The 13225-nt window shown below is 37.5% G+C and overlaps 1 protein-coding gene across 5 annotated transcripts in view; it reads right to left on the bottom strand.

Moving 5' to 3' along the window:
- DHX57 (DExH-box helicase 57) overlaps positions 1-13225 on the bottom strand; it is a 57195-nt gene that overhangs the window by 16969 nt on the left and 27001 nt on the right. For all 5 annotated transcript variants that reach the window (XM_060026772.1, XM_060026771.1, XM_060026773.1 and 2 more), the window contains 7 exons: positions 12373-12506; positions 11406-11460; positions 9316-9521; positions 5659-5775; positions 2926-3022; positions 1695-1868; positions 879-1079 (listed from right to left, as the gene is read on the bottom strand). In XM_060026772.1, the coding sequence (XP_059882755.1) occupies positions 879-1079; positions 1695-1868; positions 2926-3022; positions 5659-5775; positions 9316-9521; positions 11406-11460; positions 12373-12506 (984 nt within the window). The remainder of the gene's footprint in view (positions 1-878; positions 1080-1694; positions 1869-2925; positions 3023-5658; positions 5776-9315; positions 9522-11405; positions 11461-12372; positions 12507-13225) is intronic.

Raw genomic sequence — 13225 nt, 5'->3', positions numbered from 1 at the left:
TACTAATGTAATGGAAGGCTCTCAAAATACACCTATTGGATAAAAGAAGAGCTGTAACATCTTTCTACAAGTAACTTTTTTCCCTTTGGGTAAACATTTTATGGGCATACTCCCTCAAAATAATGACTCGGTCAAAGAGCATGGATAGTTTTATTTTATTTATTTTTTTGCGGTACGCGGGCCTCTCACTGTTGTGGCCTCTCCCGTTGCGGAGCACAGGCTCCGGATGCGCAGCCTCAGCGGCCATGGCTCACGGGCCCAGCCGCTCCGCGGCATGTGGGATCCTCCTGGACCGGGGCACGAACACGTGTCCCCTGCATCGGCAGGCGAACTCTCAACTACTGCGCCACCAGGGAAGCCCCTAGTTTTAGAGTTCTTATATATGCTACGCAAAGTTTCAGAAAGGTTGAACCAAAGGTTCTCCAGCTTCACTAACACTGAGTTTAATCATTCATTCGTTAAATTCTATTTTATGATATTTGTTCTTGTTTGTTCATCAGGTAAATAATGGCGTTTTCAAATTGCTTTTGTGCACTTTGTTCTAACTGATAATGAGGGTGTAGATTTCCCCCTGCGATGATTTAATATTGGTGTTGCCCTAGCAGAAATTTCTTGATAAGTTAGATTACTTTCCTGACTTATAAATGTATTCTTAAGCTCTATTTTAGGGCCATCCTCTGCAATGCAAGAGATCTTTATGTGTAGAAAGTTAAAAGGAATGGTAAAGGCAACACTGAAGAGCTCTTTCTTTGCAAATGAATGAGTTCATCCAAGTCCACGCCTAGCAAAACATCTTCTACTAAGTAAAAGAAAACATGGAACTTAGGGTGAGAAACGTTGGGACATTTCGGAAGCAGAACACAAGGATCAAGATGTACCTTAGACAGAGCTGTTCCAATGGCACTCTTTGTATTTCTGGTAGCTGCTGCTTTAGAAGCTGGTGACTGAAGTGATGGCTGGTGAATAAATGGAAGCAGACCCCAGATGCAACACGACCTGCTCGACCTTTTCTTTGCAGGGCATTGGCTTGAGAGACAAAAGTATCCTCTAAACTTTCCATCCCTTTGCTGGCATCATATCTATAAAGTAAAAGAAAAGGTAAAAAGCAGTTACTTTATAAAAATGTGGCCAAAATTTTACTTAGCATGGACGGAACAGATGAACCATCCTACTTCTGTAGAAGGATAGTGTCCCGCATGTTCTGGGGTAGTTGAGTCCCTGGTGGGAGCACTTTGTGCTAATTTAAATGGTTTCTGTACTATATACTACATACAGTTTCTTTATTCAATTAAAAAAATTTTTTTTTCATTTTATTTTCAACAAATAAAAATTACAGATATTTAAGGTGTACAATGTGATGTTTTGATATATGTATACATTGTGAAATGATTACCAACCTTTTGGTAATTAACATTTCCATCACCTCCCATACCAATTCTTTTTCATTCAAGCACATGTAAAGCATATAAGAAAAAGGAAAAATAATTATTTCTAAGGTAAAAACTTAAAATTTCTACCTCTGTTTGAATATAAGATTCATGATCCTAGCTACAGAATCACTCATATCTACAGAGTTTTCATAAAGTATTTTTTCAAACGTAATCCATGTAGCTTAATAGCATTAGCCTTTAACAGCTGTCTTGCTCCAAATGAGGCATCGTTAGGCCCTCTCTTACATCACCAAAAGAGGATACCTCTTTTCTTTCATTTTCCCAGAATCGATGACATAGACAACATCATCGATGGTTATGGATGTCTCAGCAATGTTGGTGGAAATTATAATCTTAGTTACACCGATAGGAGGTTTTACAAACACAGCCTGCTGCTCTTCACTGGATAAAGATGAATGAAGTGGGTGAACAACACATCTAAAAAAAAAAAAAAAAGGATTTAGTGTTCTAGTACAAAACACTGAAATTGGGTTATAATGGGTGAATTTCTATTAAAACTAACAATGTGACTCCGAAAATCAGCAGCTTCTCCACAACCTGTCCTCAAGGCCCAGGTCTTCTAAATGGGAAAGTTCTTTCTGACCCTTAAAAGACATTTACTCAGTTCTATGAACTAAAAACTTTGTATCAACTTAGGAAAAACTGGAGTGTAATTCACTAGTAAATAATCAAGAGGACTAAATAGTTGACATTCTACAATTCTACAAGTAACAAGCCTGGAGCACACTAACCAACAAAGAATCATTTTTTTCCCTACCTTTAAATTCAGAGAAAGAGAGACAGAGACAGTCATGTATGCTAAGAAACTTCACTCTTATATTTCTAGGGGGTGTTCATCTGTCAAGTAGTGTCCCCTTAGATATGAAGACACACCCAGTCTGTCTTACTACTGGAATAGGAACCACTGAAAATTATTTTTTCTCAAAATGGTAACATTTCTTTGTTGTTATTAACACTGGCTTCTCCAATCCCCAGTATCTGCCAACTGAAATTACAGTTGACCCTTGAAAAATATGCGGATTAGGGAAGGCCAATCCTCTGAGCAGTCAAAAATCCATGTATAATTTATAGTTGGCCCTTTGTATATGTGGTTCCTCTGTATCTGTGGTTCTGCAGCCATGGATTTAACTAACCATGTATCATGTAGTACTATAGTATTTACCACTGAAATAAATCCATGTATAAGTGGACCCATGCAGTTCAAACCCGTGTTGTTCTAGGGTTAACTGCACATGCAATTTTGCTGAGTCACTACGCTAAGTGAAGAGAAACATTTTTATATAATGGAATGGAAATGACTGACTCCCTGGAACAAACTGTTTTGTCTATTCCCAGCTGGCATAAACAAACATATTTTTGAGCAGTGACACCAGGGTTGAAAGAGGGTGATGACAGTCAAAGAGGTCTTCCTGGTTATTCATTTTCACACGTAACTGCAATGGATGATTAAGAATATAGAAAGCAATTAACTTACCGATTACTACGTCTGTTGTTGAATAGAGAATTAGACTGTAGCTGTTCATAAAGCATTTTGATTTCTGCTAGTCCCGGTAAAAATACAAGTATAGCACCTGGGTATATAAAAAGAATCAATCTGATAGATGTGAAAAAGAAAAAACTAATACAGATTTAATTTTAAACGAAAAATGTAATAATCTGAGATTTTTCACAGTCATTTTCTTTTCTTTGTAAAGTCCCCAGGGAACTAAATGGAAAACAAACTTTTAGAATATATTTTCTGACTTAATAACTACAGAATGAATGAGGTACTATATCTTTCGAAAACAGAAAAAGAAATGATGTGTAGAAATATATAATGCCCTACGTTATACAAGAATCATTAGCAAAGCGCTTTAAACATACTTCTTCAGTGCACTGGCCACTGACATTCTGTTTCTATAGAAAGAGTTACCCTTCTAATCTTATATGACAGGAAGACTCTTCTCCCCATTAGTAAATAAAATCCATAAACATTTTATTGGAAATGAGAAAAAGAAACTATAATTGGCCAGCCAATCTGGTAATCTAAATTTAGATATGTGTTGAAGAGGCAGTATATTAACTTACCATGCCATAATAATGGTTTATGGGCTTTAAAATTTTACATTAAAGAAAATAAGCAGTGATAACTGATTATAGTGTATCTCTGTGCCAAGAGCAGTCACTCAGCAATAGTCACCTCCTTTTGTGCTTTATTCACAGAGGAAATTGACACTGTCTTCACTAACCCCGTCTTTAATCCCACAAATATTTATTGGGTGTCTTTGTCAGCTCTGTGCTAGGTACAATGGAAAATAAAACAAAGATCTGCCCACAAGGAACTCATGACCAATAATTTATCATGGTTATTCTCCCCACTAAGTAAATAAGGAAACTAAATTATTACAAAAATTGAACTCTGAAGAAGGACAAAAGATTATCTTTCAAGGTTGGTTTTAATACTGTACTTCATAGTTTACAAAGAATGTTCACATATATTATCTCATTTGATCCTCATAACCACCCGTTAAGAAGATTAATAGTACCCTTAAGGTGACTCAGTAACATGGTCAGGTCACAGAACTTAATAAGAGGGGAGTATGAAAACAAATATAGGGTTTCTGGTACCAGATCCATGCTTTTTCCATTACCTACCCCATGCTTCTCTCTACTAAAGTAGCACAAAATTTAAGAGTGGTAAAATAATCTATATGGATGGAAAAAAAAATTTGTCTGTATTTTTATGTGTCTTCTGATCTGCTCTGCCCTCATGGCTTGGCCATCTATATCAAGGATATCTTTAATATTCACAAATATATCACCAACTGCCTAATCACTGTATCAACTTTGCTTTGAATTCAGATAATTTTCTAACATTTCTTTTTGGATGCTATACTTGATTTTTTTCAGTAATAGTCTTTTCCTTTGGGATGAAATAAGATATTCCATCCAGTGATAATGCATTAGCCAACAATGGCTACTTGCCAAGGAATGAGAAACAAGGCACTTCAATAATTTTATGTGGCTCACACGTTTCTTTAGAAAATACCACATAATGATTAAGATCTAATCAGAAGAGGGCAGCCATTAAGCACTGTGTAGTGAGCATATAATGTAGTTTTCTGATCTACGATTCCACTTAATTATCACTCAACAATGGCTGCATCTATTCATGCAACAAATATTTACTCCATACCTAAGATTCCAGGTTCTGTTCTAGGGTCTGAGGAATACAGTGGTGCACGAGAAATTCTTAAAGAGCTTACATTCTACTGAAGGAGACCATCAGTAAGCAGAACTATAATTTTGGATAGTGTTGAGTGCTATATTGAAAATGAAAACCATTTTTGGATATTGTGATAGAGTGAGGGGACAGACAACAGATAGGGTGGTCAGAGAAGACTCCTCTGAAGAGAAGACATTTGTTGGAAACCTGAATGATGTGAAGGATTCAGTTATGAGAAGATCTGGGACATTCATTCTGGAGATAACGGACTACAAATGAGGTAAAGAGGTCACTGGGAAGACACTGAGCAAGGGGAAGGGAGGGATTGCTCTGTGTTATAACAGTAGGAGTAGTAGTAGTAACAGTGATAATAATAACAATGATAAATATACTAGCATAACTATAATATTGTTAGGGGTAGTAGCTACTGGGCATTAAATATATGTCAGGCACTATGCTAAGCACTTTGTATATGGTTTCTTTTAATCCTCAACATAGAGGATTTATTATTGTCTTCATTTTACAAACAAGGAGCCTGAGGCATAGAAAAGATAAGGACTTTATTATCCAAGGTAACAGAGCTCGGAGTAGCAGGGAATTTTATCAGACTTTCCAAAGCCTGTTCTCTTAACCCCATTGCCCTGTGGCCTCCAGGTATAGTCTTCACATGATTCAAACACTCATTATTAGACTTCCATTTAGCCAGGGACTGAGTGTTGACATGTGGACACCCAGGCCTTCTTTTCAGCCTTCTTTATTTTGGACTTTGTCTTGTTAACATCTTTTTGCTCAGTGGGTAAAAGGTAAAACTTCCTCAAAAGGTAAACGGTAAAATTTCCTCCTGAAAAACCTAATAAGCAACTGTACACACAACTGGGGGTGAAAAGGTGAGGAACCAGGGCGAGGGCTCCAGGAAGAGAGGCTGTCCCCACAATCCCCACCATCTCAGGAAGTAGACTCCCTGCCCTTTGCCATCTCACACTTAAGACAGGCAGCAGTTACCTGGAGGGTAGGAGTGCTTTCCATCCACAATCCACTCTAATAAGGCCTCGATTAATTCAAGATTAACCTTTTCAAAATCCATAACGGACATTGTTTTGATGACTGATTTGCTAACCCCTGAAAGAAAGGTAAAAATCAGGATAGTTACACCTTATTGAAGAAAATATGCCTGGGAACTAAGTGGGTGTCTTGATTTGATTTAATAACACAGATGTTCACATTTAATGTACTGAAATGAACTTTTTTCCTTCAGTCTCTCAGAAAATACAGGCTCACTAGAAGCACTTTTTGCTTGAACAATGACCCAAAGAGCAGGCTCCTGCCCCTGCTGGAAAGGCCGAGAGAAGCAACTTTTAACTTTTCTCTTTCCTTCCCCTTTTATCTATCATATAAAATATATTTTATATATATTTCAGATATATATTATATATATTTATATATTATATAAGTATATTCTCTCTGTATATATATCAAATACATTTGATATATAAATATATCAAATATATTTCAGAAAACCTTTCCAGATTCAATCAACTTGTGAGTCAGATCAGCCAAAAGTCCAGGCAACAGTAACTGTGAAAATCAGTGCACAGAGGCCACAGCTTTACTTTACAACAGTGACTTTACAGCAGCAACTTTATAACAGTGACTTTTAAGTTCCTTGGGAAAATCATAAAAGTTATGAATCTTCCCTGAAAAATACATGTGATTTTAATGGCTTCACCAATACCCCTGAAGTCTACCCATCGACCCTCAGGTTCAGGGTCTGCAATCTCCTTCTAATTCATCGGAAGCCTAGTAAAAGACATACTTCCTTGTGTTGTACTATAAGCCTCAGCTCTTTTAAAAACAAACAGCATATGCCTGGGGAGACTAATTCTCTGAAGATGGCTGCCTTTTCTTTTTAGTTCTTTCTAATGACCCATCACCTGAAATAGAGTCTAACTGGAGCAAAATAACTGTAGTTGGTATGAAGGAAGGGAAGTTTTTTACGCTTTGCTGAAAAGCTTGAAGAGAGGCAAAAGCAGTTGCTAAACAATGTTGTTCTGAAGAATGAACCCTATGTTGGTAAAAAATGAAAGAAAGGAAGAAATAAGCTACACAAGCAAAAGTGTGGTTGGGTGTGGATGGCAGAGCAGGAATCATTTTTATTTGCCAAGATTCCAAATAGCCAGACTTTTCAAAAAGGAGAAAGAATCAGCTAACTGAAAAAAAGGGAAACGAAAATCATTAAAAAAAATTTTTTTTTATACTTTGGCAGGTTTTACTAATCATTTATATATTTTAAAAGACTGATTATTATTATTTTTTAACTAGAAAAAGTTTTAAAAATCGAGCTAGGGAACATTGTTTAATTTTCTGAAAGAGAGCACTGAGATCAACTAGATAAAGTCTTTGTTTCATAGGAAAGAGGAGACTCCGAGAAGCTAAGTGATCAATCAGCCCGGCATCATACAGAAGCTAGTGGTAGAGCCAGGTTTCCCAACCTCAAATCCTTAGAAAAGAGTTCTCAGAGGTGCTTTCTGAACTTTGATATCTCTGTGCTTGACATTACAAAGACCGTGGCTTAGATCCAGTCATAATTCTTAAAGAAAACTCTGGAATTTCAAAAGAGAAACCAAAGAGATTTTCCTGTTAACTAATTTAATAGAATAAGGAAATGGGAATTGTCAGCTGGAATGATGTACAGAAAGAACACATTTGAGTCAGACATTTCCATGAGAATCACAAATCTGCACTTACCAGCTCTGGGCACTATGCTGTGGATTTGTATTCTTATTTAATCTCCTAAATAACGGCATTTTATAGGTAAGGAAACTGAGGAATAGAGAGGATGAGGAACTTGCATATAACTGGTTTTATGAGAGCCTGGGGAGTCGAATCCAGGTCTGTAAGATACATGTCTATGTTCTTAACCTTACTTCTCAGGATGTTGGGAAGATTAAGTGAAATGTTTGGGAGCCACGTATATCTTCCTAAACAGCAGAACAAATGGCTAATGCCCTAATTCCTTTATGATTACCATTTCCCATGCAGGACTGCATCTTTGGTGGAAGGAGAAAAAGGAAAACTCACTTGCCTTTTCTGCTATAGAAGCACAGTAACCGGGGTTGGAGGCTCTTACTCCTTGAAAGGTAAACACCTTTCTTTTTTTTTTTGGAAGGACCAAGAGGAGTTGGGGTGGCAGTCCACAGAAAAGAGAGCAGGAAAGGCAGCTGAGACCTGTCTAGGCTTTAGGAAGAAAGCAAAAGTAGTAACCTTAGGGTTTCTATGGGTTCAGCCCAGCTGAACGTATGGAAGACTATCTAGGAACAAAGCTGCGTGGAGTCCGGCATGGGAGGAGGGAGCACCTAACAACATATATAAAAATGCTCAGCACAGGGTGGGCCCTGAAAAAAGATGTCATTTTCGAGGCCTACTGAAAAATGCTAAAACTAGTGGGTGAAATTTTGAGGATGTTATAGGCTAAATAGTTTCAAATCTCTCTCCACAACTAACTTAATTAACTACAAAGGGAACAAATAGTAACTACACAGAGGAGAAACGTAGGCATCACCTTAACCAGATGATCAGAGTTAATACTGCTAATAATGGGACGAACCAACATCATGTGCCTCCTGATATGATGCACTGAGAAGGACTCAACATTGTTTCTGTGGTTTTCTAACCAAAAATGCATTACCTAAAATTAATCATGGGGCAACGTTAGATAAACCCAAACAGAGGGACATTCTACAAAATAACTGGCCCAAACTCCTTAAAAATGTAAATCATAGAAGAAAAATAAAGGCTGGCAAATTTCTCCACATAGAAAGAAACTAAAGACACATGATGACTGAATGCAATATGTAATCTTCGGTTGGGTCCTGTACCACTTAAAAAAATAGCAATAAAGTACATTATTGAAATAACTGACAAAATTAGAATATGGACTGTGGATTAAACAGTAGTACTGTATTAGTGTTAAATGTTTTCATTTTGATCATGTCCTATTGTTTGTTTTTGTTTGGGGCCATGCCGTGCAGCTTGTGGGGTCTTAGTTCCCCGACCAGATATTGAACCCGGGCCCCGGCAGTGAAAGCGGCAGAGTCCTAACCCCTGGACCGCCAGGGAATTCCCATATCCTATTGTTATGTAAGAGGATGTCCTTGTTCTGAGGAAATACATACTGAAATATTATGGGTTAAGGAGCATCATATCTGCAATTTACACTCAAAACATTCAGGAAAAAAAAATATATATGCACCCAGAGCAAACAATAAAGCAAATGAAGCAAAATGCTAATAATTGGTGAATCAGGGTAAAGGATATATGAGAGTTCACTGTAGTCTTGCAAATTTTTAACTCTGAATTCGAAATCATATCAAAATGCAAAGTTACAAAACACTCAAGAATATAATTTATATTTTACTACCTCCCAATTTTTCTATAATGAACACATTTACAATCAGGAAAAAACCCACTGGTAAATATGATAACAATTTTAATCTAATATGTATTAGAACTGTTATTTTTCTAAGTTTAAGGTTGTTCTGATGAACTAAAGACAAGGTAACTATGAAACAAGAGCCACGTTTTTCTTCTTCTGGATCATGGCGTGAGAAAAACTAGTTATCTTTGGCATAATTGTAATATTCCCCCCAGGAAGCACATTACCTTTATAGCGGGCCAGGAGCTGCTTAAAATCTAACTGTTGATCTGGCACGGCATCTTTGGTGGAATCCGGATCGTGGAGGTGCAGGGAGAGGCGCAGGTCCTCCTCCACCTCCTCAAACGCGGTTCTGCTGCGCCTCGCCTTGAGCTTCTCCTTTGACATCTGTTTCATGGAGCGCGCATATGGGCTCCCATCCTGCAACACATACCTGAGGAAAGAAGACAAAGAAATGTGTGGTTGTGCATGCGGGTCTGTTGGTGAGGAATGACACTATTCACCTGTTTTCCGTGCTCATTCAGCAGAATGTTGCTCTGCTTCTGCCCAATTCAAGTGCTATTCTTCCAGCAGTCCAGGATTCTGTCTGCCGTGCCCTATTGCTGGTGGGGAACACACTGGAATGCTTTTGGCTCTGTTTTAAGATAATTCTGGAGGCAGTGAATTTGGAAAAGTGAGAGAAAAAAGACAGGGAAACTAGCTGAAAGATGATTTCCCCAGAGATTCACATTCAGTGGAAGTGGGATTGGGCCCACAAAACAACAATTTTAATAAGCTCTGCAAGTATGCTTACTGCACACTAAAGTTTGAGAGCCACTGTTTCGGGGTTTTTAGCTTGAGAATAGTGTATCATTAAATAATGTAGAATTAGGAAGGGGCTTATTAGGAATGGAAGGAGCAAAGAGAAAGAAAAAATTCTGGGTTGAGTTTAAGGTGTCAGACATCAAAGTTGTTTCCATTCTGGAGCTCAGAGGTCAGGAATGAAAATACCAATCTGGGAGTTCTCAGCACAGGGGTGACAGCTGAAATCACATGAGTCTTAGAGAGCCAAGCAAGAATTTAACAGTGAGAAGAAACAGTGCAAGGATAAAACCCTGGGGAATCTTCAAGGTCAAAGAGTAGGAAGAGGAAGCAGAGCTTTCAGAGGGGAGAAATCTGTTGATATCCAACAGACATTACCACCTTCTATCCGGTACAGAACTTATACACTCATATGTACTGCAAACTCCTTGAAGGCAGAATAATAATGATAATAATAGCTAACATATATAAAGCATTTGATATATGCCAGGCACAGTTCTAAGCCCTTTGCAAGTATTAACTCCAAATATTAATTAATCCTCGTAACTCTTGAAGAGGCTACTTTTAATATGCATACTTTACATATGATGAAACTAAGTCACAGAGAGATTAAGCTACTCACCAATGTTACAGTTGCTAAGTAGAGGGATTTAAATACTAGTAGTCTGTCTGCAGAATTAGTACTTTTTTTTTCCATGTTAAATTCTCCATAGATTTGGTCCATCATTTTTTATTTTTATTTTATTTTATCTTTTTGGCCATGCCACAAAAATCGTGGGATCTTAGTTTCCCCGACCAGGGATTGAACCCAGGGTATACTGCAGTAAAATCGCCGAGTCCTAACCACTGGACCGCCAGGGAATTCCCAATCTTTTTTTTTTTTTTTTTTTTTTGGCGGTACGCGGGCCTCTCACTGCTGTGGCCTCTCCCGTTGCGGAGCACAGGCTCCGAACGCTTAGGCTCAGCGGCCACGGCTCACGGGCCCAGCCGCTCCGCGGCACGTGGGATCCTCCCGGACCGGGGCGCGAACCCGCGTCCCCTACATCGGGAGGCAGACTCCCAACCACTGCGCCACCAGGGAAGCCCCCCCATCATTTTTTAAACAGACTTTACTTTTTAAAGCAGTTTTAGGTTCACAGCAATACTGAGCAGAAGGTACAGAGATTCCCCATACACCCCCTGCTCCCTGCCCTACGCATAGCCTCCCCCATTAGCAATATCCCCAACCCGAGTGGTACATTTGTTAAAACTGATGAACTGACATCCATACATCATTATCACCCAAGGTCCTTAGTCTACATTAGGGATTCCTGAGTCAGTACTCTTAATATATAATATTGCCTTTGAATTCAAATAATTTGTATAATAAATATTCGCTGAAAGGAGAAAACAAAATGCTCAAATAGAAAAATTAGAAGAAAAATTAACCCGTTTATTAGTATCCAGGCACACGGAGGTAAAATAGTAATTCTGTTTTCAAGGACTTTCACCAAACTTTAATTAATATCTTCCTTACCTTGTCACAGCAATTGCATCTTCCAGAAAAAATTGATCAACAGGAAATGTACGACCTAGGAAAACAAGAAAATAAAACAGAAAAGTCTCAGAATACCCGTTCAACTATCTTGAAACTGTTTGTATATGTAAAATTGTCTTAAAATGAAGCCTGGCACAGTAAGGTACTATTTACTCTGTGGTCTTACAAGTATTCAGAAAAAGCTTTTCATGATAAAAATGGAAGGAGTAGGTTCTAGTTAGTAAATAAAACAGAAGTGCATAGTTGGAGAGATGATCATTTGCTAATAAGACTTTTTTTAACCTCTTTTTAAAAAAAATCTGTTAAACCTTTTTATCCCCCTCTGCTTCCCTGCAGGGGACCTTTAAACAGTCAACAATTGTATTCTAGATCAAGCATATAATTTCATCTTTAAATCTACTGTCGATATCCTCTACAACTAGAACGAATTATTCACCACTCAGTGTTTCCAAATTGTTCTTTACCAATCAACTGCAGAATGATAAACCAAAGCCCAAAGTGATAAATTAATCCCACAATGAGACTGTGAAAGCACCAAAAGAAGACACAGACTGTCCAATTTCACTTGGTCCCAGAGTGGACCAATATCCAGAAGTTTAGCAGAATACAGCAATGAACAAATATGCTATACACAGATACAACTTTTCCCTTTATGATAGATTACCATTATAAACTCACATTCTGATGTTAAACACAACAGAATGCTAGAAATCCTAATAACCTAGACTTTTTTTTTAAAAGCACATATAAATTGAAATCTCCCAGCAAATGAATATAACATTACCTCTTTAATAATTTCATTATATGGTTATGATTTTATTTGTTACAAACTAATCAATTCTTTTCTAGAAACAGATATAAATATTCATTTATATCTCAAATGAACTTTAAAATAATTATATTTGCTTATTAGGACAATACATATTTAATGATGGATTTTAATCACCTGGTATAGTGATAACTGGGCAGGAATTAAAATATTCTGAAAAGAGCTCAGCGTTTAAAGTTGCACTCATCAGAATAACTTGAAGAGTTGGTCTCTGCAACACAATGTCTTTCAAAACTAGCAGTAAGAAGTCACTAGAGGAAATAAAAGAAACATCTGAGGATCAAAAAAATTTAATACATGAAAATTAATAACCTTTGACATATTTCAAGTAAGTGTAAGACTTATGTGAAAAAAATTTATAACTCATAGAAAGATGTGTCATGTTCCTAGATGTGAAGACTTAATGTTGTAAAGATGTCAATTTCCCACCAAATAAACTAAATTCAGTGTAGTGCCAATCAAAATACCAACAGCATTCATCATTGCATTTGATAATTCCACTTCTTGATATCTACATGTAGATAAAGAGGTATATACAACGATTTTCATTATAGCATTGTTTGTAAATCAGTGGAAAGTACCAAAATGTCTATCAACCAAGAAATGGTTAATTATGACAATATCATCCATTCTAAGGAATAACATGAGGCAGATAAAAGGAATAAAGTAGAGCTCTAGATACAGACATGAAAACATCTCTAAGAGATATTGTTAGTGAAAGAAACCCAAGCTGTAGAACAATATGTACCGCAGAACAGCAATGTCCTATCTGGCCTCCCTGTTTCAGCCCTTGCCCCTCTAAAATCTATTCTCAGTATGGTAGACCAATAATTCTGTGCCAATGTAAATCTGATTGTGCCACTCTTCTGCTCAAAATCCTTCAACGACTTCTTATCAAAGTCCTCACTAACGAGGCCCTATGTGACATGATCTGTACCCTCACTGCTCATTTCCTGTCGCTCTCCCCCTT

This window comes from Delphinus delphis, chromosome 12 (genome assembly GCF_949987515.2).
Source record: "Delphinus delphis chromosome 12, mDelDel1.2, whole genome shotgun sequence".
Taxonomy (NCBI): domain Eukaryota; kingdom Metazoa; phylum Chordata; class Mammalia; order Artiodactyla; family Delphinidae; genus Delphinus; species Delphinus delphis.
Note: the sequence above shows the minus strand (reverse complement) of the source record. Positions and strands in the feature narration are given on the sequence as shown.